The sequence below is a fragment of the Pipistrellus hanaki genome, assembly GCF_964339955.1.
Source record: "Pipistrellus hanaki genome assembly, chromosome: 15".
NCBI lineage: Eukaryota > Metazoa > Chordata > Mammalia > Chiroptera > Vespertilionidae > Pipistrellus > Pipistrellus hanaki.
Genome location: NC_140517.1, coordinates 50,488,955 through 50,516,524, shown reverse-complemented (window position 1 = coordinate 50,516,524; position 27,570 = coordinate 50,488,955). Strand labels below are relative to the sequence as shown.

General features: G+C 60.5%; 1 protein-coding gene and 2 pseudogenes across 25 annotated transcripts in view; all 3 read right to left on the bottom strand.

Annotated features, from left to right (window-relative positions):
- LOC311633592 (patr class I histocompatibility antigen, A-108 alpha chain-like) overlaps positions 1-25,837 on the bottom strand; it is a 45,438-nt gene extending 19,601 nt beyond the window's left edge. For 2 of the 23 annotated variants that reach the window (XM_084906426.1, XM_084906447.1), the window contains exons 1-5: positions 17,875-18,004; positions 17,475-17,759; positions 16,977-17,252; positions 16,139-16,414; positions 15,916-16,017 (exon numbers count right to left, since the gene is read on the bottom strand). In XM_084906426.1, coding sequence (XP_084762552.1) covers positions 15,916-16,017; positions 16,139-16,414; positions 16,977-17,252; positions 17,475-17,759; positions 17,875-17,947 — 1,012 coding nt within the window. In that variant the 5' untranslated portion in view covers positions 17,948-18,004. The other 21 variants (XM_084906444.1, XM_084906443.1, XR_014796986.1 and 18 more) reach the window with 21 other exon arrangements.
- On the bottom strand, positions 6,147-8,269 carry LOC311633606 (sestrin-1-like; annotated as a pseudogene). The gene has a single exon. The product of its transcript is annotated as a sestrin-1-like (transcript).
- Positions 18,909-19,792, bottom strand: LOC311633629 (heterogeneous nuclear ribonucleoprotein A1-like; annotated as a pseudogene). Its single transcript has one exon. The product of its transcript is annotated as a heterogeneous nuclear ribonucleoprotein A1-like (transcript).
- Positions 25,838-27,570: the final 1,733 nt, after the last annotated feature.

The window sequence follows — 27,570 nt, the reverse complement described above, 5'->3', positions numbered from 1 at the left end:
CAAAGCCCCGAGGTCAGCCCTCCCTGAGGTGAGCCCGGCCCCGTCTCGCCAGATCAACCAATGGACTTGTATTCATGCATATAAGTATAACCAATGGACACAAAACTCTGGGGAGGGAGGGTACTTATAGGAGGAGGGGAGCAATGGTAAGATATATACAGATAATAATTTAATTAAAAATATATATATAATAAAACCGAAAGTGAAATCGTGTCACAGTCCCCGTGGGATCCTCCCCGGGGGTGGGGGTCGGGCGGGTCCCGCCTCCTCGTGGCGACCCCGGCCCATCCGTGGGGAGGGGGGTCGTGAGGGGCCCGGTGCTCACCGTCCTCGCTCTGGTTGTAGTAGCTGCGCAGGATCTGCAGGTTCCCTCGGAAAGTCTGTGCGGTTTCCTTGCTGTTCTGCGTGTTCTGGTCCCAGTACCCCGGGTACACCTGCTCCACCCACGGCTGCTGCATCCACGGCGCCCGCGGCTCCATCCTCCCACTCGCCGCGTCGCTGTCGAACCGCACGAACTGTGTGTCGTCCACGTAGCCGACGGAGAGGAAGCGGGGCTCCCCGCGGCCGGGCCGGGACACGATGGTGTAGAAATATCTCAGGGAGTGGGGGCCTGGGGGGCGGACGGAGGGCAGGACCAGGGCTGGACACGCGCCTTCCCTGGCCCGCGCCCCGCAGGGTCCCCGCGCTCCTCCCCGCACAGCCGCCCCCTCGGACCCCGCACTCACCGGCCCCGCTGGGGGTCAGGACCAGCGCCCCCGAGAGCAGCAGGAGGAGGGTGGGGTGTCTCTGCACCCGCATCCTGGCCGTTTGGGGGGCGTCTGAGTCCGGGCGCTTCCGCGGAGGACTTCTAACCGGGAGCAGCTACTGTGGAAAGGGCTGATTGGCTGCTGTGGAAACGGCTCAGTCAATGGGTGTGAGAATCGGGTTAGCGTCACGAGTATCCAGGAGGAAGGCGCCGAAACAGGCTGGGAGAGGAGAAGTGAAACCAGGGCGCTGGGGAGTCCCCACCAGGGAGTTTTCCCCCCAGACTCTGTGCCCCGCTGAGACCTGAGCGCAGGCCTGGCCCTGGACTCGGTCCTGACCCTCCTCCTGCGCGGAGCGCCCTTCCCCCTGTGCCCCGAGGCCTGGCCCGGGCGGCGGCGGAAACGGGGAGAGCCCCGGGCTGGACCCCCCTCCCAGCAGGCCCGCCTGGAACTCAGGCCCCGCCCGCCCGCTGCGCACGCTCCAGCCGGAAACTGCCCGGGGGAATGGGCGCGGGAGCTAACGGAGGCGGCAGGCGGGTGTCCTCTCCCATCCCAGCCTTGCGGTGCCGGGTCCAGGCGGGTAGCGGCTCGGAGACTGGACTCCGGGGCCTGAGGACCACACGGGCCGCCGCCTCGGAAAGCCAGCACCGCGCGCTCCGGTGAGGACGGGCGGCGGCCTCTGGACCGGACAGCGGGAACCGCCCTGCAGGCGGACTCTCCGCCCACATCCTGCCTCCAAGGGGCCACCGGATGGGGGGCTCAGGCTGCGCACCGCGCCTTCCCCCGCAGCCCTGAGGTGGTCTGAGCCCCCCTCTCCCAGCCCCCCATCCTCAATGAAACCCCGCATTGCAGCCCTGGCTGGTGTTGCCAGGTCAGGCTGATGTCCGCAGGGTAGAAGCCCAGCGCCCAGCACCTCAGGGTGACCTCACTGGCAGAGACGGGGTGGTGGCTCACGTGTGCCTTTGGAGGGTCTGAGGGGAGGGGAGAAAATGCAGGAGTTTGCATCCTCCATGGGACACTCCATCAGGGCCCATGTGAGCATCCTGAGAGTGGACAGACACCTGGGTGGGAAGGGAGCACACAGCACACACACCAGCCTGGAGAGAGGCACCTGGAAGGACCTCCAAGTCTTTAGAAAGTTCTAGGCAGGTCTCTGAGGGGAGAGTAGGGATTTGTTGTTCTGACCTGGGTGGAGGCCACGTGACTCAGAAAAGCTGGGGTGAGGCCTCAGACACAGGGGGTGTGGGGCAGCGCACAAGGCCTGAGAGAGAAGGTCCCGGAGCCCTTCTGGACCCCAGAGCCCCTGCAGGGCCCTTTGGAACCGTTGATGGGTTATTGCAGGGGGTCTCCCTGCACCCCAGGAGAGCGTGCATCCCTACCTGTCCCTGAGAGGAGGGCCAGTCCCTCTGGAACATGACCTGAACATCCTGGGGGACGCCCTCCCTGACCCCAAAGAGGGGTGTCTGACACTGACGCCCTGTCCTGTCTCCTTGTAGGAGCACCAGCCCCGGGGAGAGGGGGCGGCCCCAGGGCCCCTGGTACCTGCGCGCTGCAGGGTCTCCTTCCCTTTGTCCAGGAACATGCGCAGTGAGTCCACACACAGGCCCTCCAGGTAGCTCCTGTCATGCTCTGCTGCACCCGCCACCTCCCACTTGCGCTTTGTGATCTGAGCCGCCATGTCGGCCGCGGTCCAGGAGGTCAGGTCCTCCTTCAGGGCGATGTAGTCGGTGCCATCAAAGGCCCATTGCTCCTACTGGCGGAGAAGGCGCCAGTCAGCTCCCACCTCATAGCCAGTCATCCTCTGTAATGTGTGAGACCCTGACCCCAACCCGAGGTGAAAGTGAAATCGGGTCACAGTCCCCGCGGGCTCCTCCTGGGGGTGGGGGCCGGGCGGGTCCCGCCGCCTCGGGGTGACGCTCGGACCCGGACCCTCGGGGCGACCCCGGCCCGTCCGTGGGGAGGGGGGTCGTGAGGGGCCCGGCGCGCGGCTCACCGTCCTCGCTCTGGTTGTAGTAGGCGCGCAGGGTCTGCAGGTTCCCTCGGAAAGCCTATGCGTTCTCCTTGTAGACCCACGTGTTCCAGTCCCAATAACCCGGCCTCTCCCGCTCCACCCACGGCTGCTGCATCCACGGTGCCCGCGGTTCCTCCCTCGGATCCTCTGTGTCGCTGTCGAACCGCACGACCTGCGTGTCGTCCACGTAGCCGACGGCGAGGTACCGGGGCTCCCCGCGGCCGGGCCGGGACACGATGGTGTGGAAAAACCTCATGGATTGGGGGCCTGGGGGGCGGACGGAGGGCAGGGCCGGGGCTGGACACGCGCCTTCCCGGGCCCGCGCCCCCGCCGGGTCCCCGCGCTCCTCCCCGCACAGCCGCCCCCTCGGACCCCGCACTCACCGGCCCCGCTGGGGGTCAGGACCAGCGCCCCCGAGAGCAGCAGGAGGAGGGTGGGGGGCCTCTGCACCCGCATCCTGGCAGTTTGGGCGCGTCTGAGTCCGGGCGCTTCTGCTGAGGACTTATAAGCGGGAGCCTCGCGGACGCTGATTGGCTGCTCTAGAAGCCGCTGAGCCAATGAGAGTGAGAGTTGTTCCGCGTCACGAGTTTCCAGGAAGAAGGCGCTGGCACAGGTTGGGAGAGAAGTGAAACCAGGGCGCTGGGGAGTCCCCACCAGGGAGTTTCCGCCCCAGACTCTGTGCCCTGCTGAGACCTGAGCGCAGGCCTGGGCCCTGGACTCGGTCCTGACCCTCCTGCTGCGCGGAGCGCCGGTCCCCCCGTCCCCCGAGTCCTGGCCCAGGCGCTGTGCTCCTGGGTCCGCAGGGGCCTCAGGGGCCCGGCCTCCCTGTGGCCAGGCCCGCTCGGCGCGCAGCCCCGCGGCCACTCGCAGCTCAGCTGCAGGTGACCTTGGCCTTGAGCTCCAGGGAGGCTGGCGGGGCCGGCGCTCCGGAGCCTCCTCTCCAGCGGCCGGGGCGGCCCAGGGCGGACACCCGGCTCCTGGCGCACAGCTCGCTCCTGTTTGGGTGCGTCCGCCCCCAGGACCGTCCCCCCCCCGCCCCCGCAGGACTGGACTCTAGGCTGGGCCTGGACGGGCACCGCAGCTCCCTCGGCTTCCCCGCCGCGTCCTCAACGCAGAGCGGCGCGGGTTCCATCCCTGGCGCCCGCGGCCCAGCCCGGCGTCCCCCTCGAAGGCCTGGCTCTGAGGACGGTTCCCGGTGGGGTAGCCCTTACACCTGCTGACCTGATTGTAGCACAGGGGGTGGCGCTGTCGCCCCTTTGGCCCCCGAGCGGGCCCCGCCCCCAGGCTGTAAAGTGGGGGTTGTGTGCTGGTTTCCTCTCTAAGGGGTGTGTGTCCCCATGGACATGCCTCCCTCCTGAGCGTGAGCATCCGGGGCCTGGCCCCATCGGCGCCCCTTTCGGGCGATCCCCCGCGTCCCGGGCTGTGCGGGAGGCCCTGGGCCTCGCCCTCTGTCCTCAGGGGCGTTGGGCAGGGCGTCTGCTTTCTCATTGGAAACTGTGCTCAGCGGGGTGCAGCGCCCTCTCCCTCAGAAAGAGGGGTGCTCCCCAGGAGCCGGAGCTGGCGGTCCTGATGAAGGGCCGGGGCGGGTGCCCACGGGGACGGGGCAGCGGGGAGGGCGGAGGCAGGGGTGTCTCCAGCTGCGCCCCCTCCGCCAGGCCTCCAGCTGGGAGGCTGGGGCTTGGGCAGTGCGCAGGCGCGGGGCGACCTGCTGAGGGGGCGCCTGTGTGCGGACACCCCACGCCCCGTGGAGGGGTTCTTACTCTCAGTCCCCTGACCATGCCCTTGGGGCTCGCGATCGCCCTGCGCAGGCCAGACCCCTACGCGTCCATGGAGACGGCCCCGCGCACGCAGCTGCCAGGACCCTGTCTCTGGGGACCTGGCCCCCAGGAGGCAAGGAGGCGTCGCGGGGCGCAGGGCGACCCAGAAAGCCTTCCCGAAGGGGGCGGTGGAGGGACCCGCCCAGGAATAAGCCCCACAGCGCTGCTGGGAGAAGCGCAGCCGCCTTTGCGGGTCCCTGGCTGCCCGACCATCCCTCCTGGGACCCTCCAGTCCTTTCCCCCGCGGCTGGGAAGCGGCCCGCAGTCCTACCTGGGCTCTTGGGCCAAGGCCTGTCGGGTGGCCCTTGGTCCTTGGGCGGAGGTCAGCGCTGGGGGAACCAGATCTGGGGGGAGGAGGGGGCAGACATGGCGGGAGGATTAGTCTGGATCAGGTTGGGGACCCACACAGGGGTCGGGATCCCTGGGGCAGACGGCCCCCCAGACGGGTGCCCAGTGAGTAGCTGGAGTGGCTGCCTCAGGGCCACGCTGTAGACTGAGGTTGGGCAGATGCATCCCTCACTCCCAGTGAGTGCCCTGATGCCAGCTCTGAGGCTCCTGCCTTTTGTCCCAGCCCATCCAGGCCAGGGCGGACCCTGGCAGCGCTGAGGCTTGTGTGGGGGCCCTGGTCAGTCATGGTGGGGTCGAGTCCGGCGAGGCTGAGGTCAAGGCAGTGGCTCCAGGTTCCACAGCCCCTTCCTGGCTCCTGTGCTGGAAAGCGATCAGGAGACAACCCCGCCCTGGCCCCAGGCGTCTGCAGTGGCCTGTCATTGGGGCTGGTGGTGCCCCAGCAGGAGGAGGGACTGGAGGAGGGAGCGGTGTGGCCGCAGCCCGCCCTGCTCTCTCCTGTGTTTATTGGAGCTAAAGGTGTGAGCACACCCCACATGCACCGAAGTGACACTTACATGAGATGGTACACACACACTCACACACACACCCAGGCATGCATGCATACACACCTGCACACGCACACACACAAACTTTTATTTTTTAAAATGTATTTTATTGATTTTTCACACAGAGGAAGGGAGAGGGATAGAGAGTTGGAAACATCGATGAGAGAGATACATCGACCAGCTGACTCCTGCACACCCCCCACCAGGGATGTGCATGCAACCAATTTACATGCCCTTGACCAGAATCAAACCCTGGACCTTTCAGTCTGTAGGCCTACACTCTATCCACTGAGCCAAACCGGTTTTGGCAAACATGAACTTTTATATATGGAGACAGACAGAGACAATGGGAGGTTAATTCTCATGGAGGATATTTTTCCAGTGATTTTTCTCTCTTCTAGAGAGTGCACACGGGAGGGAGGAGGAGAGGGAGAGGAGGGAAGCACCCATGTGTGAGAGACACCCATTGGATGCCTTGCCCTGGGTAGGAGTCTGCAACTCAGGAACTGTCCCACTGTGCGCACCAGGAGATCAGGGTTTTCATTTGTTTCTTTGCTTTAAAGATGTTTAGAGAGGGAGGGAGGGAGGGAGGGAAGGTAGAGGGGAGGGTGGAAGAGGGAGAGGGAGATAGAAACATGGATCAGTTGCCTCATACAGGCCCCCTACTGAGGATCAAGTCAGACACCAGGGCATGTGAATTAATAGGGAATCAAACCTGGGCCTCCTGGTGCATGGGCCACCCTCACCCCTGAGCACACCGGCCGGTTAGAGAGAGGGTGTTCTGTCTGTGTTCACAACACAAGCAGCAGGCCCACAGGAAGCCTGTACTGAGGCCTCACTACATATTAGTGAGATATGGGTGTATAGATTAGTGAAGAATGGATGAGTGAATGGATGGATGAATGAATGGATAGATAGATGAACCGATGTCTAGAGAAACCCTTATAGCTATAACTAGTATCCTCAAAGTGATGGGATATATCTCTTGCTGGTGTAACTTCAGCATCTGAAGAGAAGACAAACATGCTCTCTTTTTTTTTCTGTTTTAAAACCTGAGGCCTTCTCTTCCTGACTTGCCTCTTCTTCATCTCGACATTCCTGTAATTGCCTCATCTTTTCTATATGGGCTTCGATCTCAAAGAAGGCATAACTTATTGAAACATTTCCTGCTGAGCTGACCTGATTCTCTTGCACACTGTGATCGCCATTTGTAATGTCACCTGTGTAGGAGTCATTACCAGAAGGAGGTCTGAATGAGTGGCCACCATCACAGTGAATTTCTGGACTGATTGATCCCACAGCCACATGTGAATGAGGCAAGACAAGGATAGTGTGTGCGTAGAACGAATGCAGGTACCAGTTCTGCAAGGGACCAGCTGAGCTCTTCAGCTTTTAAAAGTCGCTCAGCATATGCTTTAGTAATAAGCCAAGGTCTATGGGCTACCAATGTGCTAAATCCTCCTAAATGTTGTAGTGTTTGAGGAGCATTCTCTAAGCCATTAGGCCACTTGGAGTTCCCGCCAATAGGAAGGAAATAATTTACGTGGAGGTTCACGGAGGAGGAGCAGTGATGTCAGGCTGCAGCCCTTATTCCAATGCATGCCAGTAACACAGGGGAGCGGCCCATCCATCTGCAGTAGGCAGTGTTGAGTTCTTAAGAAACTTTCCAAATACTGTGGGTGAAAGACCCTCACTCATGCACTGTTATCCAAAGGACCCAAATCAGCAAAAGAGTCTGCAAATAAAGCATGCATCTGTGCATCTTCACTCCCCGTCCGAAGAACCTCTTTTCTGGGGTAAATCTGCTTGGTCCGTGTCCCAGTGGTCCAGGAATTCTAACTCCAAGCTCCTGGACACTCTTCCAAATAGACTCGCTTTTCTCTCTTCCATCTTAAAAGGGGCACATCTTAGAAAGCATAAGCAGAGGAGCAGGAAGCTCATTCAACCCATCCAAAGAGCCAGCATCTGGAAGCCCCTCTGATGGGAGAGAAGGTGTCCCTTTCACTGAACGAAGAAGCTCAGTTTTTCTCACCATGATCAGCCTCATGTTCTCCAGCGCTGTCTCTCTAGGCGTTGAATCTCTACTGCACAGCCCACCCCACCTCGCTTCACTCTCTCCTTCAGCCATGACCATGGAGATCTGTCTTTGCAGTCTTCAGTTACCTTTCAGCATGTCCCCAAAAGCACAGCTCCTCAAAATCCACAACATTTAGGAGAACTGAACACATTGGTAGTCCATAGACCTTGGCTTATTACTAAAGCACACACTGAGCGACTTTTATTTTTTAAAATATAGTTCATTGATTTTTTACAGAGAGGAAGGGAGAGGGATAGAGAGTTAGAAACATCTATGAGAGAATCCTCAATAAGCTGCCTCTTGCACACCACCTACTGGGGGTGTGCCCGCAACCAATGTACATGCCCTTGAGCAGAATCTAATCTGGGACACGTTGGTCGGTCTGCGTGGCCATAGGCCAATGCTCTATCCACCGAGCCAAACAAATTTCGGGCATTGCGCGACTTTTAAAGGCCAAAGAGCATAGCTAGTCCCTTGCAGAACTTTATATTTTTAAAATGAGAAACGTAAGAATAGAATCAGGGAAATCGAATCTCCATGAAAACGGACGTCCGGGCGACACGTGGAACGAGCGTGACTTCTCTGTAAATAGATTTCCAGTAACTGCAAGAGAAAGCTCACCCTCTCCTACACGAAGGCGCTGTGCGTTCAGACTCAAAACCCGCGTTGGAAAGTGAAAACCTCGCGGCGCCGGCTTTGCTGGACCGGGAAGCGTCCGCCTGGGTCTTGCGGGGGAAGCGTCCGCCTGGGTCTTGCGGGGCCAGCGGATCTTCTCATGCGGCGGGGCTGTCACATCCCTGCTCTGCCCAAGAAGCTGGAACCCGTGCAGTGACCTCCACCATTCGGGTTTTGTGTGGCATCCACTGGGCTCTGGGGAGCGATTCCGCCCCGCCCTCCCCGCTCCTGGGAGGCGGCCCCACACCAGCTGGACGCCTGCTGGAAGGCTGGCCAACCCTGGTTCACTCGCTCGCTGCTGAGGCCAAAAGATCCAGGCGCTCCCGGGGGCGGCAGCCTCCAGCAGTAGCGGTCTCCGCAGCGACATAGAAGGAAAGCGTCTCCCGCCCCATCACTGCCAGGCCCCTGGGCAGATGCCATTTTTTTCTGATGTCTGCATCCTCGCCCACCGCCCGCCAAGGCAGACAGACGCCGGGCTGCCCCGCAATCCCCGGGCGCGGGGTGGCGCTGCGGAGTTGGCAGAGGCGCTGGGTCCTAGGCGCAGAGCCCGCCCCTTCCCCCAACCCCATTATTGGGGCTCGCCCCAGAGGGCGGGAGCCAGGAAGGGAGATGGGGTCCTCACCCCCCAGTCCCTCCCCTTTCTCGCCTGGCACAAACCAGGAGCCCAGGAGCCATCCCTGTCCCAGCGCCCTCTTCCCTGCCCAGGCAGAGGCGACCCGCGGAGGCAAAGCCATTGGACATTATTGTGCCACAGATTAGAGTTCTGCCTCTCTGTGTGTGTGTGTGTGTGTGTGTGTGTGTGTGTGTGTGTGTGAAAGGACCTTATTTTATGTCAGACTTTTAAAGTTATCACCCAAGCTCTGGGGGAGGGAGGAGGGGGACCTGTGGGACAGAGCTCTGCCCTGGGGGCGATGATCCTGCAGGTCTCCCGCGGGAAGGGAGCTGAATGGGAGGAACACAGATGGAGGCAGAGAAGCAGAGACCTGGGTGAGTGGAGGGACACCCTCCCATCGCACAGACTCAGTGAGAGATGCCCTCCTGCCTGTCACTCATCGTCACACCTTCCCCATCCCAACCTGAGCGCCTCCCTCTGCGCGCCCCCCCCCCCCACACTCAGAGGCTGCAGCCCCAGCTCTTTGCTCCCAGAACTGACAGTGGCCCTTCACCCACCCTCAGCCCAGCACCTGCTCGTTTTTCCCACACCAGGAGAATCCCACGTGTGAAGAGTCCGGTGAGAGGCAGGGACCACGTCCCTCCATACATGAGGGAAATCCACGTCCCCCCAACATTCGTGCATCTGGACCCAAATTGAGGCTCCACCCTCAGGCGACCCTAGGCAAGGCTCTGACTCAGACTAGGTGCCCCGGAGGGGATGGGGCTGGCGGATAGCGCTGGGCAGGGCGGGAGGGGCAGGAACAGTGTCTGACCCCAGGGGCAGCGGACACAGCAGTCCCCCCTCTGAGAGCGGCCACAGCGTGTGGACAGGTCCAAGCCTCAGACTAACAGAGGGCACAGTCCTCTCCTGGCCACGTGCACGTCCCAGCCTGGAGGGCAGAGCCTCCCAGCACCGTGACAGCCAACAGCTGTGGTTGTGAGCGTGACTGTGTGGCCCGAACACGTGACCACTGATGCCTGAGTGACGTGGGCTTCAGAGAGTTCAGGTGCACGTAATTGAGGAGGATGGAAACACACAAGAACCTTGTAAACATCTGACCATGCGCTTCCTTTCCCCGTGGCATCGGCTGTAAAATAAAGACTCGGCTTGTGGGCGCTGTTGCTGTCTCCCCAAGAGAGAGGGCAGCGTCCCACCGGGACCCAGCTTTCATTCCCTTGTCTGTCTTTTCTCAGTCCTTCACCGCGGCCTCTCAGGCTCACCCTTGGCCTTACTGGCACCGCACTCCACCCCTCCCTTCACCCTGGGGGGTGTGGGCTGTGGCCCTCTGCCTGCAGCAGACAGGGGTCTCTGTGTGCCCGGCCTGGGCTGGGCGGTGCCCCCTGGCTGTGTGGCCGCAGTCTGACCTGTGGCTCCCCCTCCTGTCAGAGCCCAGGGCATGCGCAAGGCTGTGTGTGAGGCAGGAGAAGTCGGGTCCATGGTCCCCAACAGGCAGCTCTGCTGTGCAATTCCTGTGCTCAGGTCAGAGACACGCTGACTCAGACCCGCTCCCCGAGTCCCCCCCATGACGCCACCTGGAGGCAGAGACAAGGACAGGCCACTCCCAGCCTCACCCCATCACTGACCACACGCCCCCACCCCCCATTCCTTTCTGAGGGAAACACACAAAGCCCTTCCCTGTGGGTGTGAGGCCCGTCCCTGGGGGAGCTGTTCCCAGCAGGTCCCCCTCTGGCTGAGGCCCAGCACCCTTTGTGGCCCCTCACACCCCAGCCCCGCCCAGGCCCCGCCTCAGGGAACTGGGCCCCAGATCAGGGTCTCCCTGCAGCCAGTCCCTTAGGGGAGTGCCCGTGGCCCTGGGCTTCCTGCGCGGGTTACTGCTCAGCGTGTGACCCAGACCAGCCCCACTGGGGACCCCGATGCCCCTCCCCCCCCCCGCCCGGATCCCGGAGTCTCGGCGAGTGACCAGGGCCTCCTGCGCCCCGAAAGCGAGGCCTTCGGGTTTACGCGCCTCCCGACGCGGGGACATGTATGCAGAGGGGCCGCTGGGGTGGTGGGATGGGGGCGCTCAGCATGGGGTCTTGGAGGCCCCTCCCCGTTGTCTCCTGCAGCCTCGCTCCCCGGGAGGCGCGTCGGTGTTTAAGGCCTGAGATGGCCTTTCTGTGCGTCGACGCCCAAGGCTGTTTCTCCAGTGACACCCCTCCTTCCTCCAGCTCAGGTCCACCTCCCAGTCCCCGTTCCCCTTCTTCCCAGCAGACAGCTCCCCCCAACATCTCTTACACCCAACCTCTGTGATGCACCCCTCCTCCCCTCCCATATATGCTGCTCCCTGATCTCCCCATCTCCGCTGGGAGCAACACTCTCCTCCTCCTTCCACCCAATGACATTCCTGGTGACGGTGCCCGCTCTCTCCCAGACCGGGATGGACCCATGAGGGGTGCTGTCCAGTCCTCCTCAGAAGGTTCCAGAACCCCACCCGGCCCACTATTCCCCCACCTCACCCCGCAGAGGGATCTTTCCTTGCACCCCACAGGCCCTCCGACCCCCGCTGCCTCCCTCCCCCCAGGTCTGCCCTCAGCACAGCAGCCACAACCACCCCTTCAAGGGGGCGTCACCCCAAGTCCCTCTCTTGCTCCAAACTGTCCTCAGAACACGCCTCCCTCGGCAAAACCCGCCCTTCCAGCCCCTCAGCCCACAAGGCCCCCAGGCTTATCTCAGCTCCATCTCTCTGCTCCTCCCACACCCGCCTCCTGGCTCCTCCCAGCGACCAGTCCCTACCGCCCCAGGGCATGTGCACTGAATGTTCCCCCCTGGCGGACCTCCCTGCAGAGGGCCTCATGGGTCATGACCTTCCATCCTCTCCTCAAGGTCACCTCCCAGCGAGCCTCACACTGACACCCCATCAAGCAGCCACCTGCCCTGTCCTGCAGCCACACCTGGGTCCCTTCCCGTGGTGTCCCCAGAACCCTTCCCTCTCCCCCCCCCCCTCCCTGTTCCCGGGCTCTTACACACCCTGTGCCCACACACCTGCCCACGGACCGCCGGGCCTCCCATTCCCCTCAGTGAGGCCCCAGAGGCAACCCCGCGCTCACATCTGTCACTCAACCAGCCACGGCCCCTGCAGGGGGAGCCCCGCTCTGTGCTGGACACAGTGACCTCCTGGCTGTGGTCCCAGCTCAGCTGTTCTGGGGCGGCTGCAGCTCAGGGTGCCCCCTGGGCTGTCACTGTGCCTGCACTGCCCACAGCGCTGCTCCTCTAAACCTGGAGCAGCCTCCCCTCCCCACATCCTGGGGCCACCGGAGGCTGGAGAGAGAGCAGCGGGCAGAGCACAGTCCCAGCGGGACCTGATCTCAGAGGAGGAATGGGGGGCCCTCCTCTGTGCTGCTTCCAGAACCGGGTTCCCCCGGAAGTTCAGGTGCAGAACATGAGGCCCGAGAAGGAGGCAGGGCAGCAGGAGCCTGAAGTCCATCTCTCCTCCCCGCGGGCTCCTGTGTGCAGGGCCCTGGGCCTGCGGGACACTGACGGGAACAGGTGCCTGTGTCGGACGGGGTCACAGGAGAATGAGACCATCGTTCACACACACGGAATAACTGGCATAAAATCCACAAAATCAAAAACACAACAAACCCCTACAGCGGGGTAGGGAGGGAGCTGAGGGCAGGACCCAGGTCAAGCCCAGGCTGACTTCAGGGCCCCCCAAAGCCTGCGCTGTCCAGGGTCCTGGAGATGCGCTGCATTAGGACACAGACAAGGCCTGAGGATTGGGAGGCCCTGTGACCACAGGTCCTGGTGGGACCGGGCTCCCCTGAGGGACAAGGTCAGAGGACCAACGAACAAGACTCAGCCAAGGAGTGACCACGTCAAACCCATGATGCAATGGGCACCAAGTTGGCACAGAACCTACCACACTAGCTTCTCACAGCTTCTCCTGCCCCTCCTGCCAAAGGCTCCGCAGGCAGATTCTGGAGGCTCCTCAGGTTTCCAGTCTACCTAGACTCTGCTTATTCTCTTTGTCTGTCTTTTCTTCATCCTTCACCGGCCCTCCCTCAGGCTCGCTGAACCCTTGGCTGCCCTGCCCTTGGCTGCACAGGTTTCTTGTCCGTATTTACTGGGGATTTGATGAGTCAACCTCTTTCTCTATGAAACTCCTACACTGTCCACAAGAGTAAGAAAAGCATTATTTGAAGGCATAAGTGGTCACAAAGCATCCAGAGAAAGTCCCCTTCTATCCAGGGGCTCTGTGGACTCACTAATTGGGTTGGAGACCCGTGTTCCCTTCACTCCTGTCCAGGAAGAGCTGCCAATAGGCTCCCCTCAGCGTCCCCCTGAGAAGAAACTCTCAGGCTCCATTCTTTGTGTTTCTACATCCACTGCTTCACGCCATTTCCTCACACCTCCAAAGGAGGTGGTTTCCTTATCTTCCCTGTCTCTGTTCATGCGTGTACAGGTGTCCCATGGAGCAGAGGGACTTCCCTGAATTTCCAAGATTTGTGAGATCCCTGTGACCTCAATAAACCCTCTCCTTTTATTTCTTCTTTCAAAAGGGGGAATGGGACAGCTGGCATCTTGACTAACGTTCCCTCTGTGACAGCACATGTGTGGCACACCATGGGAGAAGATTGGGGGACATAGCAGGAGTGCCCAGCCTGTGACAGGGAGCCATCAGTAAAGTTGGGTGGTTTCAGGTACGTCAGGGCTGAGCATCTCTTTCTGGAGGACAAGCACGTTCTCACCACCATGGGTAAGGCTTCTCTCTCCTCCACACGTTTGCCAACAGGCGTCTCTCCATTTGGTCCATCTGTCCTTATGAGCCTTTCACTCTCTCCCTCGTGCCATGTGTGATCTCTTGTCTTCCCGTGGGGGACTCTCAGTCTCTGACCTCTTGACACCCTATCCTGCTCTGTCTCTGGGTGCAGGGAGCTCGGACAATGCAGTTCCCACCAGGTGTGAGACAACGCACTTTCCCACCAGGAGGATATGAGACAGGAGTCCACATGCCTGTGTATAGTTCACTTTGTGTGACTCTGTCATTTCCGCCATGCGGGGAGGTGGGCAGCAATAGCACATTGTGGCTGAATTTCAATTTCTCCTCTAAGATTTTTGGGCAGCTTTCATAAACGTGTGGAGCATGTAAACACCCTCAACAGAAGCATGGACTGGACTCTTGTCCATGAGTGGGTGGGACTCTAGTAAGGTGACAGCATCCTTAACTAGTGGGAAAACTTTGCTCTTAATGGATCTGTGGGCAAGACCTATGGGATGAGAGAACGAGTCTAGTCATTGCCCCGGCACCTGGCCCTGACCTCCTAAAACTGCGGGCACCTCCTGAGTGACAGGTGTCTTTGGGATGCTGGTGAGATGGCTCTTGGCTCAGGGGCTAGGAGAGGGTCATGGTGGGGGCTGGTCCCCAGAAAGACCCAGCTGATCAGAGGGTGGGAACGTTCAGGCCCCAGAAGGAGGCAGAGCAGGAAGAGCCTGAACACCCATCTCTCCAACCACAGAGGCCTGTGTGCAGGGACCTGGGCCTGTGGGACACTGACGGAGCACATGCCTCCTGCTGCTGTCAGACGGGGACACCCAGAGAGTGAGGCCAGAACTCACACATGAAAGCAGGAACAGGCAAAACACCCACCAAAGCAAACACTTAAACACCCAGGAGAGGAGGGCTAAGGGCATTAGGAGGCCTGAGCCCAGGCTGACCTGCCTCAGGAAGGCTCACTGTCCAGGGTCCTGGAGATGCGCTGCTTTAGGACACGTGACAAGGCCTGGGGGAGGGGAGTCCCTGTGACCATAGGTCCTGGTTGGACAGGGTTCCCCTGAGGGACAAGGTCAGAGGAGCAGAGAGGTGACCTGCCAAGGAGTGACCACATCAAAGCCCACAATGCACTGAGCACTGACCAGGCCCTATCCCAGTCATGCTCAGTCCTCACCGCCCCTCCGTCCCGCCTGCAAAGAGCACAGAATACACAGGAATCTGCAAAACTCTTGGTGCTTCTGTTTATTTCCTCTCAAAAGACATGTAATTAGAGGATCTCCTTTAATTGCAGTGAGCAGTCACAGTGAGCATAGAATAAACAGGTCAATCCACAGTCTCATTTCAATCCGGAGCAGGAAGTGGCAGCTCAGAGCGCGAAGGAGGAAAGGCAGGGATGGGGACGGGGAGGGCCCAGCCACCTCATCTGACAGGAAAGTGTGGGGGGCAGGGTGGGGCCAGCCCTCCATCAGAGGGTGCTGAGTCAGGAAGTGGGAGCGGGAACACACCTTCCATCACTCAGTCCCCACAAGGCAGCGGCCTCACGCTGTGAAGGACAATCATCATGAGCAGGTTCAGGGCAGTGGCTGTGACTGGTGACATTCTCAAACCCACTTCATGCTCACAGTGTCCCACAGACTCCCCACCGCCCAGTCCCCCCTCTTTCCACTTTCCACCCCTCCCCATGGCAGGTCTCACCTTTAGAAGCCGAGAGAGACACATCAGAGCCCGGGCCGCTGTCACTGTCTGGAGGGGACAAACCAGGGAAGGGGTCAGAGCCCCAGGGTAGGAGACTAAGAGGAACTATGGGGGTGGGGTCCCCTATAGCTCCCTCTGCACTGCTACAGGGACTCAGGGGTCACCCCCCATACTCACTGGCAGCCTGAGCATAGCTCCCTCCTTTTCCACCTGCGGGAAGAAAACACCCCGTGAGAGACCAGGGAGGAAGCAGGGCCATGAGGTCCTAGAGGAAGCCCTAATTGTGGACCCAGAGAAGTTTCCCGAAGCATGTGTACAGACCCAGGGCAGGAATTGGACACATGATTGAAGCACATGTATGGGGACTGGACCCACCACCCTCCTGGAGGTCTGTGCTCAGCAGGGACCTGCCCTCTGACCTGGGGCTGCTGGGAACCTGGTCCCCACAACCAGCAGCATCAGGTGAGAAGTGGGCCCCTCATTTCCCTCCGGCCTTATTACAGAGTCAGTGTGAGCACAGAGCCCCACACTGGCCATCACATGTGTGGGGATGGAGCTTCCCGTGAATGAGGCGCACACACGTCTACCTGGGCTTGAACCCCCAGTGGGACAGACACTCAGACCCCACCCCTGCCCACCTGAGCGCCTCCTCGCCCAAATCACAGCTCCAGCCACAGCTCCCAGCAGGACCAGGCCCCCAGCGATGCCCAGGATGATGAAGATGGTGTGAGGAGGCGGCTCTGGGAGGAGAAGGGAAGGGAGGGTGAGGGCCCTGACCCCAGGCCTCAGCCCCCACCCCACTGAAGTCCCCCAGGGCCCCTCTGCCCTGAGAAGAGGCTGTGTGCCCACGGCCCTCCTCACCCCATTTCAGGGTCAGGGGCTCGGGCAGCCCCTCATGCTGCACATGGCACGTGTATCTGTGCTCCTCTCCAGGGGGCACCCCCACGGCCACCCACTTCTGGAAGGTGCCATCCCCTGCAGGCCTGGTCTCCACCATCTCCATGTCCTGGGTCTGGTCCTCCCCGTCACGCTGCCAGGTCAGGCTGATGTCCGCAGGGTAGAAGCCCAGCGCCCAGCACCTCAGGGTGACCTCACTGGCAGAGACGGGGTGGTGGCTCACGTGTGCCTTTGGAGGGTCTGAGGGGAGGGGAGAAAATGCAGGACCTTTGCATCCTCCATGGGACACTCCAGCAGCACCATGTGACCATCCTGAGAGTGGACAGACACCTGGGTGGGGAGGGAGCACACAGCACACACACCAGCCTGGACAGAGGCTCCTGGAAGGACTTCCTTGTCTTTAGAAAGTTCTAGAATCAGAGAGACACAGTCCAGGGCAGGAGGCAGGTCTCTTAGGGAGAAATGGGATTTGTGTCCTGATCTGGGAGGAGGCCACGTGACTCAGAAAAGCTGGGGCCAGGCCTCAGACACAGGGGTGTGGGGGAGTGCACAAGGCCTGAGAGAGAAGGTCCCCTTGGGAACATCTGATTGGTTATTTCAGGGGAGTCTCCCTGCTCCCCAGGGGAGCCCACTTCCTCACTGTCCCTGAGAGGAGGGCCAGTCCCTCTAAACCCAACCTGGACATTCAGGGCCCTCCCCCTCCCTGACCCCAAGGAGGGGTGTCTGACCCTGATCCCCTGTCCTGTCTTCTTGTAGGAGCCCCAGCCCCCGGGAGAGGGGGCGGCCCCAGGGCCCCTGGTACCTGTGCGCAGCAGGATCTCCTTCCCCTTGTCCAGGTACATGCGCAGATAGTCCACACAATCCCCCTCCATGTAGCTCCTTCTTAGCTCTGCGGCACCTGCGTCCTCCCACTTGCGCTTTGTGATCTGAGCTGTCATGTCGGCCGCGGTCCAGGAGGTCAGGTCCTCATTCAGGGCGATGTAGTCGGTGCCATCATAGGCCCATTGATTGTACCCGCGGAGGAGGCGCCAGTCCGGTCCCACCTCACAGCCAGACATCTTCTGGAGGGTGTGAGACCCTGACCCGCCCCGAAGTCAGCCCGCCCCGCCCGCCCCGCGGGGCCTGAATCTAAAACTGAAAGTGAAATCGGGTCACAGTCCCCGCGGGCTCCTCCCGGGGGTGGGGGTGGGGGTCTTGGCGGGTTCCGCCGCCTCGGGGTGACGCTCAGACCCGGACCCTCGGGGCGACCCCGGCCCGTCCGTGGGGAGGGGGGTCGTGAGGGGCCCTGCGCGCGGCTCACCGTCCTCGCTCTGGTTGTAGTAGCCGCGCAGGTTCTCCAGGCTCACTCGGTAAATCTGTGCGTTCCCCTTGCTGATCTGCGTCTGCCAGTCCCAATACCCCGGGTACACCTGCTCCACCCACGGCTGCTGCATCCACGGCGCCCGCGGCTCCATCCTCCCACTCGGCGCGTCGCTGTCGTAACGCACGAACTGCGTGTCGTCCACGTAGCCGACGGTGAGGAAGCGGGGCTCCCCGCGGCCGGGCCGGGACACGATGGTTTTGAAATATCTCATGGAGTGGAGGCCTGGGGGGCGGACGGAGGGCAGGGCCGGGGCTGGACGCGCGCCTTCCCGGGCCCGCGCCCCCGTCGGGTCCCCTCGCTCCTCCCCGCACAGCCGCCCCTCGGACCCCGCACTCACCGGCCAAGCTGGGGGTCAGGACCAGCGCCCCCGAGAGCAGCAGGAGGAGGGTGGGGGGCCTCTGCACCCGCATCCTGGCGGTTTGGGAGCGTCTGTGTCCGGGCGCTTCCGCGGAGGACTTATAACCTGGAGCCGCGGGGACGCTGATTGGCTGATGTAGAAGGCGCTCGGCCAATGGGAGTGAGAGGTTTTGACGCATCACGAGTATCCAGGAGAAAGGCGCCGAAACAGGTTGGGAGAGGAGAAGTGAAACCAGGGCGCTGGGGAGTCCCCACCATGGAGATGCCCCCCAGGCTCTGTGCCCCGCTGAGACCTGAGCGCAGGCCTGGGCCCTGGACTCGGTCCTGACCCTCCTCCTGCGCGGGGCGCCCGTCCCCCTGTACCCCGAGGCCTGGCCCAGGCGCTGTGCTGTTCAGGGACTTTCCAAGGTTTGGGGTTCACCATCTCTGTGCAGCCTCACACAGGAGGGAGGCCCCCAATAACCTTGTTCATGTGGAGACGCTGGGTTTGCACATGTGCTTCTGCGTCTGATCTGTTGTTGTGGCGGCAGCTTATTAAAACACAGACAATCTCACAGACATGGGCAGGAGCCGTATTTTACTGACCTTTTCAGGTAAGTGCACATGCTCCCCTGTGACCGTCACTACAGCCACACCTGTGGTCCTTTCTGAAAAGGTCTTTGCAAAGTGAGACCTGAAACCATATCGACTTTATTCTTCTTGTTTTATTTTTTTTTAAAGACACATTTATTCAGCGTCATTATCAGACTATTACATTTAGCAATCAACAGCATGGATGCAAAAACAAACAAACAAACAAATCTACATTAAAACCGTGGGTTGGAATGCTTAACACTTTCCACAGAACAGAAACTAAAATAACCTGTTATACAATTAGTCACAAATACAGTCCTCGAGTTGTTTATCCCATTCACATGCGTATTGTCTACCACATGTCTTTTCTGTAGCAGCTAGGCCCTGGCATCACTGTGCTTGGCTAAGCTCACAAATCTGTTGTAACCAGTAGCTTCCCTGTCACTTCCCTGGCTCTCCTCTCCTGCTAAGCTTTGTTTCCTGGCAGGAATAAAAACCTTCTGCCTCTGCCATAGCTGCTGCTGCTGCTGGAACTGCCACAGCCACCTTGGTTTCGTGCTTTGGCAAAGTATTGACCTCCACCACCATAAGGGCCAGAGCTTTTGCCTCCAAAGTTTCCTCCCTTTATGGATCCAAAATTTGAAAATTGATCGTTGTAATTGCCAAAATCATTGCAGCTTCCACCACCTCCAAAATGGCCTCCATCATTACCAGATCCATTATAGCCATCCCCACTGCCACCATATCCACCGCCACCACGGCTGCCACCAAAGCCACCTCGACCACTGAAGTTTCCCCCGTGGTTTTGGTGGAAAGTTGTCATTTCCACCAGAACCATCTCCACGACCACCTCCGAAGTTTCCAGAACCACTTGACCTCTGGCTGGATGAAGCACTGGCCGTCTATTTCTTAGATATGGGTTCCCTTACTTCACATTTGTGGCCATTCACAGTATGGTATTTCTGAATGACAATCTTGTCCACAGAGTCATGGTCATCAAAGGTTACAAAAGCAAAGCCCCTCTTTTTGCCACTGCCTCTGTCAGTCGTGATTTCAATCACTTCTACTTTCCTATACTGTTCAGAATAATCTCTTAGGTGATATTCTTCAGTGTCTTCTTTAATACCACCGACAAAAATCTTTTTCACAGTTAAGTGGGCACCAGGTCTTGGAGAATCTTCTCTTGAGACAGCCCTCTTTGGTTCCACAACTCTCCCGTCCACCTTGTGTGGCCTTGCGTTCCTGGCTGTGGCCCCCTCCTCCACAGTGGCGTAGGTGACAAACCCAAGGCCTCTGGCGCGCTTGGTGTTTGGATCTCTCATCATCACACAGTCCGTGAGCGTTCCCCATTGCTCAAAATGGCTCCTCAGACTCTCATCCGTTGTTTCAAAGCTCAAACCTCCGATAAAGAGCTTCCGCAGCTACTTCGGCTCTTTGGGAGACTCAGACTTAGACATGATGTCTGCAACAGGGGGGATTCCAACAATGCTTACTCCAAGGAATTCACCAGCAAAACGGCTCGTTTTAATTTTTAAATATATATTCTTTTATTTCTGAGAGGGAGAGAGAGGTAAAAACATCAATGATGAGAAAGAATCAATTGATGGGCTGCTTTCTACACGCCCCACACTAGAGATGGAGCCTCCATCCCAGGCACATGCTCAGACAAAAAGGTGACCTGAGACCTCCTGGTTCATAGGTCAATGTTCAAGCACCGAGCCCCGCTGGCTGGGTAATAGTGAATACTTTATGTTCTGTTCCGTCACCGACCCCAGGGCTGTCTTGCTGGGTGGCTCTGTCCTCATGCAGGTTAGTGAAGGTAATGCCCTGTGTCTCTAAGTCCTAGAGCCCTTCCCGTGCTGATGCATTAGTCTCCCACCCTCCACGCTCACCTCTGTGTCTCTTCCCACAGAGCCCCTAGGAAGTGTGTCAGCGCTGGGGAGGGTCTAGCTGACCTGGTGGGACACTCCTGTCCCAACATTCTGGTTTTCTCTGGGGGCTGGCATTGCATCAGGACAGCAGGCCTGTCCGTGGTCCCTGCCAGGTGACTTTGCACGGGGACGGGGCAGCGGGGAGGGCGGAGGCAAGGGTGTCTCCACCTGCGCCCCCTCCGACAGGCCTCCAGCTGGGAGGCTGCAGCGCGGGCAGCGCACAGGCGTGGGGCGACCTGCTGAGGAGGCGCCTGTGTGGGGACCCCCGCACACGTGGAGGGGTTTCTGCTCTAGGTCCCCCGACCGCGCCTCTGGGGCTCGCGATGGTCCCGAGCAGGCCCGGCCCCTGCGCGTCCTTGGTGTTGGCCCCGTGCACGCAGCTCCCTGGACCTGCCTCTGGGACCAGGCGCCCTGGACGCTAGGAGGCGCCGCGGGGCGCAGGGAGACCCAGGAAGCCTTCCTGGATGGGACAGTGGAGGGACTCGCCAAGGGCCCAGCCCCACAGCGTTGCAGGGGGACACGCAGCCGCCTTTGAGGGTCCTCGGCCACCCGACTGTCCCTCCTGGGACCCGCCTGCCCGACCCCCGAGCCGGGCCGAGGCCCGCAGTCCGTCCTGGGCTTGAATGCCACCTCCTGTCTTGGGTCCGGGGTCCGGGGTCCGGGAGAGGAGGTCAGCGCTGGCTGAGTCGGGTGTGAGGGGGGGCAGGACGGGAGGGGAATCGGGCTCAGGGCGGGCCCCGCACAGGCGTAGGGTGCCCTGGGGCGGGCGGCCCCCAGACCCAGCGCCCAGCGGGGCCAGCGGGGCGGCGGCCTAGGGGCCAAGGCGGGAGCTCTTCTGGAGACACGGGTGGAGCTGGTACTGCACCCGCCCCGCTGGCGGTGAGGTTGGGCTGGTGCTCCCTCCACCCCCCCGCAGCCGGTAACCCCCAAAGCCGGCGCTGCCTCTGCTGCTCCTCGGCCCAGCCCACCAACACCAGGGAGGACCCTGGCAGCGCTGAGGCCTGAGTGGGGGTCTGTGTTGGAATTGTGGGCGGGGCTGAGGGCACAGAGCGGGACCCAGGTTCCGCTGCCCCTTCCTGGGCCTCAGGCCTCAGGAGCTCACGCAGCATCCCTGGGCCCGGACCGAAATCTGTAGCAGCTGGTCCTTGGGGCTGGTCCTGACCCCGGGGGAGGAGGGAGCGGTGTGGCCTCAGCCTGCCCTGCTCTGTCCTGTGTTTATTGGCGCTAAAGGTGTGAGCACACTCCACATGCACCCAAGTGACACTCACATGAGATGGCACACACACACACACAAACACACACACACTGTTTATGCAGGTTCTGGTTCATTCTCCCAGGAGGATGTTTTTCAGTGATTTCTCTCTTGGGTAGAGTGCAGGGGGGAAGAAGAGAGGAGAGGGAGAAAGGACCCACCAAGAAGAGACTCGGGGACTGTCCACCTGGAGCGCCAGCTAGGGGAGGGGTGTGCGCCCAGTGGCCCTGGCCCGGGACCAGCTCCTGACCCCAAGGCGCTCTGACCATCAGCGCTTTCAGCCACCCCTCCGGTGGTGGGTTCATATGGTGGAGCACTCCCCCCCCACACACACACACAAACAGTTCCCAGGCTCCTAAAACCCTGGGCACCTCCTGAGTGACAGGTGTCTTTGGGAAGCTGGTGAGATGGCTCCGGTCTGAGGGGCCTGGAGAGCATCAGGGTGGGGGTTGGTCTCCAGAAAGATCTAGCTGATCAGAGGGTTGGAACGTTCAGGCCTTAGAAGGAGGCAGAGCAGGAGGAGCCTGAACACCCATCTCTCCAACCACAGAGTCCTGTGTGCAGGGACCTGGGCCTGCGGGACACTGACGGGGAACATGCCTCCTGCTGCTGTCAGACGGGTCCCCCAGAGAATGAGACCAGAATTCACACATGGAAGCAGGAACAGGCAGAGTGTCCAGAAGAGCAAAGAAACCACGAGCACCCAGAGGTGGGTCTGGGCCCCATCCAGGCCTGAGCCCAGGCTGCCCTGCCCCAGGAAGGCTCGCTGTCCAGGGTCCTGGAGATGCGCTGCTTTAGGACACGTGACAAGGCCTGGGGGAGGGGAGTCCCTGTGACCACAGGTCCTGGTGGGACAGGGTTCCCCTGAGGGACAAGGTCAGAGGAGCAGAGAGGTGACCCGGCCGAGGAGTGACCATGTCAAAGCCCATAAAGCATTGAGCACCCCCTGGGCACAGGTGGGGACCACACTCCGTCTTCAGAACCTCCCCTGTCCACACCTGGGACAGCTCAGCACAGCCAACACATGAGCTCTGGAAGGTTCTTGGTGTTTATATTTATTTCCGCTCAAAATGTGAAATGTTCTCTTTTCATTTACCCCCCAACCCTTCATGGCAAGAAATGTACAGTCACCCCCAGAACCTCATTTCAATGCAGAAGGAACAGCTTGCAGCTCAGAGCATGAGGAAGTAAATACAGCCAAAGTGAGGGCCCACCCGCCTCTGCTGACAGGAAAGTGGGGGGAAGGGTGGGACCAGCCCCCCTTCAGAGGTTCCTGAGTCAGGAAGTGGGAGCGGGAACACACCTTCCATCACTCAGTTCCCACAAGGCAGCGGCCTTATGCTGTGGAGGACAATCATCATGAGCAGGTTCAGGGCAGTGGCTGTGACTGGTGACATTCTCAAAGTCCACTTCCTGCTCACAGTGTCCCCAGACTCCCCAAGGCCCAGTCCCCCCTCTGCCTACTCCTCCCCATGGCAGGTCTCACCTTTAAAGTTCGAGAGAGGCACATCAGAGCCCTGGGCGATGTCACTGCCTGGGGGGGCGGGGGACACACCAGGACAGGAGATTAAGAGGACGTATGGGGTGGGGTCCCATATGGCTCCCTCTGCACTGTCAGAGGTTCTCAGGGGTCACCCCTCCATACTCACTGGCAGCCTGAGCATAGCTCCCTCCTTTTCCACCTGCGGGAAGAAAACACCCAGTGAGAGACCAGGAAGGTGGCAGGGCCATGAGGTCCTAGAGGAAGCTGTAGTCCTGGGTCCAGAGAAGTTTCCAGAACTGTGTGTACAGACCCAGAGCAGGACCTGGACACATGATTGAAGGACATAAATGGGGACTGGATCACCACCCTCCTGGAGGTCTGTGCTCAGCAGGGACCTGCCCTCTGACCTGGGGCTGCTAGAAACGGGATCCCCACACCAGCATCATCAGGTGAGAAGTGGGCCCCTCATTTCCCATGGGCCTCACTACAGAGTCAGTGTGAGCACAGAGCACCACACTGGCCATCATACGTGGGTGATGGTGCTTCCTGTGAATGAGGTGGACACACATCTATCTGGGCTTGAACCCCCAGTAGGACAGACACTCAGACCCACCCCTGCTCACCTGAGCGCCTCCTCCCCCACATCACAGCTCCAGCCACAGCTCCCAGCAGGACCAGGCCCCCAAGAATGCCCCTGATGATGAAGACTAAGGTGTGAGGAGGAGGCTCTGGAAGGAGAAGGGAAGGGAGGGTGAAGGCCCTGACCCCAGGCCTCAGCCCCAATCCCACTGAGGTCCTCCCGGGCCCCGCTGCCCTGAGAAGAGGCTATGCCTACGGCCCTCCGCACCCCATCTCACGGTCAAGGGCTCGAGCAGCCCCTCATGCTGCACATGGCACGTGTATCTCTGCTCCTCTCCAGGGGGCACCCCCACGGCCGCCCACTTCTGGAAGGTGCTGTCCCCCGCAGGCCTGGTCTCCACCATCTCCACGTCCTGGGTCTGGTCCTCCCCGTCACGCTGCCAGGTCAGGCTGATGTCCGCAGGGTAGAAGCCCAGCACCCAGCACCTCAGGGTGACCTCCTGGGCAGAAACAGGGTGGTGGCTCACGTGTGCCTTTGGAGGGTCTGAGGGGAGGGGAGAAAATGCAGGACCTTTGCATCCTCCATGGGACACTCCAGCAGCACCCATGTGACCATCCTGAGAGTGGACAGACACCTGGGTGGGGAGGGAGCACACAGCACACACACCAGCCTGGACAGAGGCACCTGGAAGGACCTCCTAGTCTTTAGAAAGTTCTAGAATCAGAGAGATACCACCCAGGACAGGAGGCAGGTCTCAGAGAGAAATGGATTTTGTGGTGCTGACCTGGGTGGAGGCCTCGTGACTCAGAAAAGCTGGGATCAGGCCTCAAACACAAGGGGTGTGGGGCAGCGCACAAGGCCTGAGAGAGAAGGTCCCCGTGGGAACAGTTGATGAGTTATTGCAGGGGAATCTCCCTGCACCCCTACCTGTCCCTGAGAGGAGGGGGGTCCTTCTGGAACTGACCTGCACATCCTGGGGGACCCTCTCCTTGACCCCAAGGACGGGTGTCTGACACTGACCCCCTGTCCTGTCTCCTTATAAAAGCCCCAGCCCCAGGGAGAGGGGCCCAGGGCCCCTGGTACCTGGGCGCTGCAGGGTCTCCCTCCCTTTGTACAGGTGAATGCGGAGCCACTTCACACACCGGCCCTCCAGGTAGCTCCTCACATGCTTTGCCACACCGGCCTGTTCAAACTTGCTCTTGGAGATCTGAGCCGCCATGTCGGCCGCGGTCCAGGAGGTCAGGTCCTCGTTCAGGGCGATGTAGTCGGTGCCATCGTAGGCGTATTTATAGTACCCGCGGAGGAAGCGCCCATCGGGTCCCACCTCACAGCCATACATCATCTGGAGGGTGTGAGACCCTAACCCGGCCCCGAGGTCAGCCCCCCCCCCCGAGGTCAGCCCGCCCCGCCCGCCCCGCGGGGACTGAATCTAAAACTGAAAGTGAAATCGGGTCACAGTCCCCGCGGGCTCCTCCCGGGGGTGGGGGGCCGGGCGGGTCCCGCCGCCTCGGGGTGACGCTCGTACCGGACCCTCGGGGCGACCCCGGCCGGTCCGTGGGGAGGGGGGTCGTGAGGGGCCCAGCGCGCGGCTCACCGTCCTCGCTCTGGTTGTAGTAGCCGCGCAGGGTCAGCAGGTTCCGTCGGAAAGTCTGTGCGTTCCCCTTGCTGATCCGCGTGTTCCGGTCCCAATACCCTGGCCTCTCCCGCTCCACCCACCGATACTGCATCCACGGCGCCCGCGGCTCCATCCTTCCACTCGGCGCGTCGCTGTCGAACCGCACGAACTGCGTGTCGTCCACGTAGCCGATGGAGAGGAAGCGGGGCTCCCCGCGGCCGGGCCGGGACACGATGGAGTAGAAAAAGCTCAGGGAGTGGGGGTCTGGGGGGCGGACGGAGGGCAGGGCCGGGCTGGACACACGCCTTCTCGGGCCCGCGCCCCCGCCGGGTCCCCTCGCTCCTCCCCGCACAGCCGCCCCCTCGGACCCCGCACTCACCGGCCCCGCTGGGAGTCAGGACCAGCGCCCCCGAGAGCAGCAGGAGGAGGGTGGGGGGCCTCTGCACCCGCATCCTGGCGGTTTGGGGCGCGTCTGAGTCCGGGCGCTTCCGTGGAGGACTTATAACCGGGAACCGCGGGGACACTGATTGGCTGCTGTGGAAACCGCCCAGCCAATGCGAGTGAGAGCTGTTGAAGCGTCAGGAGTATCCAGTAACGAGGCGACGACACAGATTGGGAGAGGAGAAGTGAAACCAGGGTGATGGGGAGTCCCCACCACAGAGCTGCTCAGCTTCAGACTCTGTGCCCTGTGGAGACCTGAGCGCAGGCCTGGGCCCTGGACTCGGTCCTGACCCTCCTCCTGCGCGGGGTGCCTGTCCCCCTGTCCCTTGAGGCCTGGCCCGGGCGCTGTGCTGTTCAGGGACTTTCCAAGGTTTGGGGTTCACCATCTCTGTGCAGCCTCACACAGGGGGGAGGCCCCCAATAACCTTGTTTATGTGGTTCCCTCTGTCACAGTCACCACTCACGGAACCACACGGAGAAACAAGTATGAACTCACGCCGCATGCTCACTGCCTGGGAGATGGGGACAGAGTCATGTTTTTGTGAAAATCACCAATTTCCCAAGTGAAGGAGGAGAGAGGGGCTTGGTCCCCTATCACATCCTGCCAGTTCCCCTGGGAGACCCTGGGTTTCACATTTGCTTCTGCGTTTGATCTGTTGGTGTGGCGGCAGCTTATTAAGACATAGACGGCCTCACAGGCATGGGCAGGAGCCGTGTTTTACTGACCTTTACATGCTCCCCTGTGACAGTCACTACAGCCACACCTGTGGTCGTTTTTTAAATCAGCTTTGCAAACTGAGACCTGAAACCATATTGACTGTATTCTTCTTGTTTTAATTTTTTTAAATATATATATTTTATTTCAGAGAGGGAGAGAGAGATAGATACATCAATGATGAGAAAGAGTCTTTGATCGATTGCCTGTTGCAAACCCCACACTGGGGATGGAGCCTCCATCCCAGGCATATGCTCAGACAAAATGGTGACCTGTGACCTCCTTGTTCATGGGTCAATGTTCAAGCACTGAGCCCCGCTGACTGGGAAATAGTGAATGTTTCCTGTTCTGTTCTGTCACTGTCCCCAGGGCTGTCTTGCTGGGTGGCTCTGTCCTCATGCAGGTTAGTGAAGGTAATGCCCTGTGTCTCTAAGTCCTAGAGTCCTTCCCATGCGGATGCATTAGTCACCCGCCCTCCACGCTCACCTCTGTGTCTCTTCCCACAGAGCCCCTAGGAAGTGTGTCAGCGCTGGGAGGGTCTATCTGACATGGTGGGACACCCCTGTCCCAACATTCTGGTTTTCTCTCCGGGCTGGCATTGCATCACAACAGCAGGCCTGTCTGTGGTCCCTGCCAGGTGACATTTCCTGAGGGAGAAGCTCACGTTCAGGTTTGAGAAGGTGCGTGCCAGTTCCCCCAACCTCAGCCCTCCCAGTGTCTGTGTCACTCATTCTGTTAGGGAACCGTGGGCCAGGCCGGTGAGGCTCAGCGGCTGAGCATTGACCTTCAGCCAGGAGGTCAGGGTTCCATTCCTGGTGAGGCACCTGCTGGGTTGCGGACTCTGTCCTCAGAGGAAGGGCAAGGGGTGGATTGTGCAGGAGGCAGCCTAGCCATGGCTCTCTCCCATCATGGGTGTTTCTGTGTCTCCCTCTCCCTTCCTCCTGAAATCAATAGGAATGATAATAATAACAATAATACAGAGTTGGCTGGACGCGGCTGTGGGAAGGAGGGGGAAGAAGAGGGGGAGCCGCAGGACCAGCTGTGAAGGCCCCCCAGGCCCTGAGAGGTCCTGGCCGCCTGCACAGT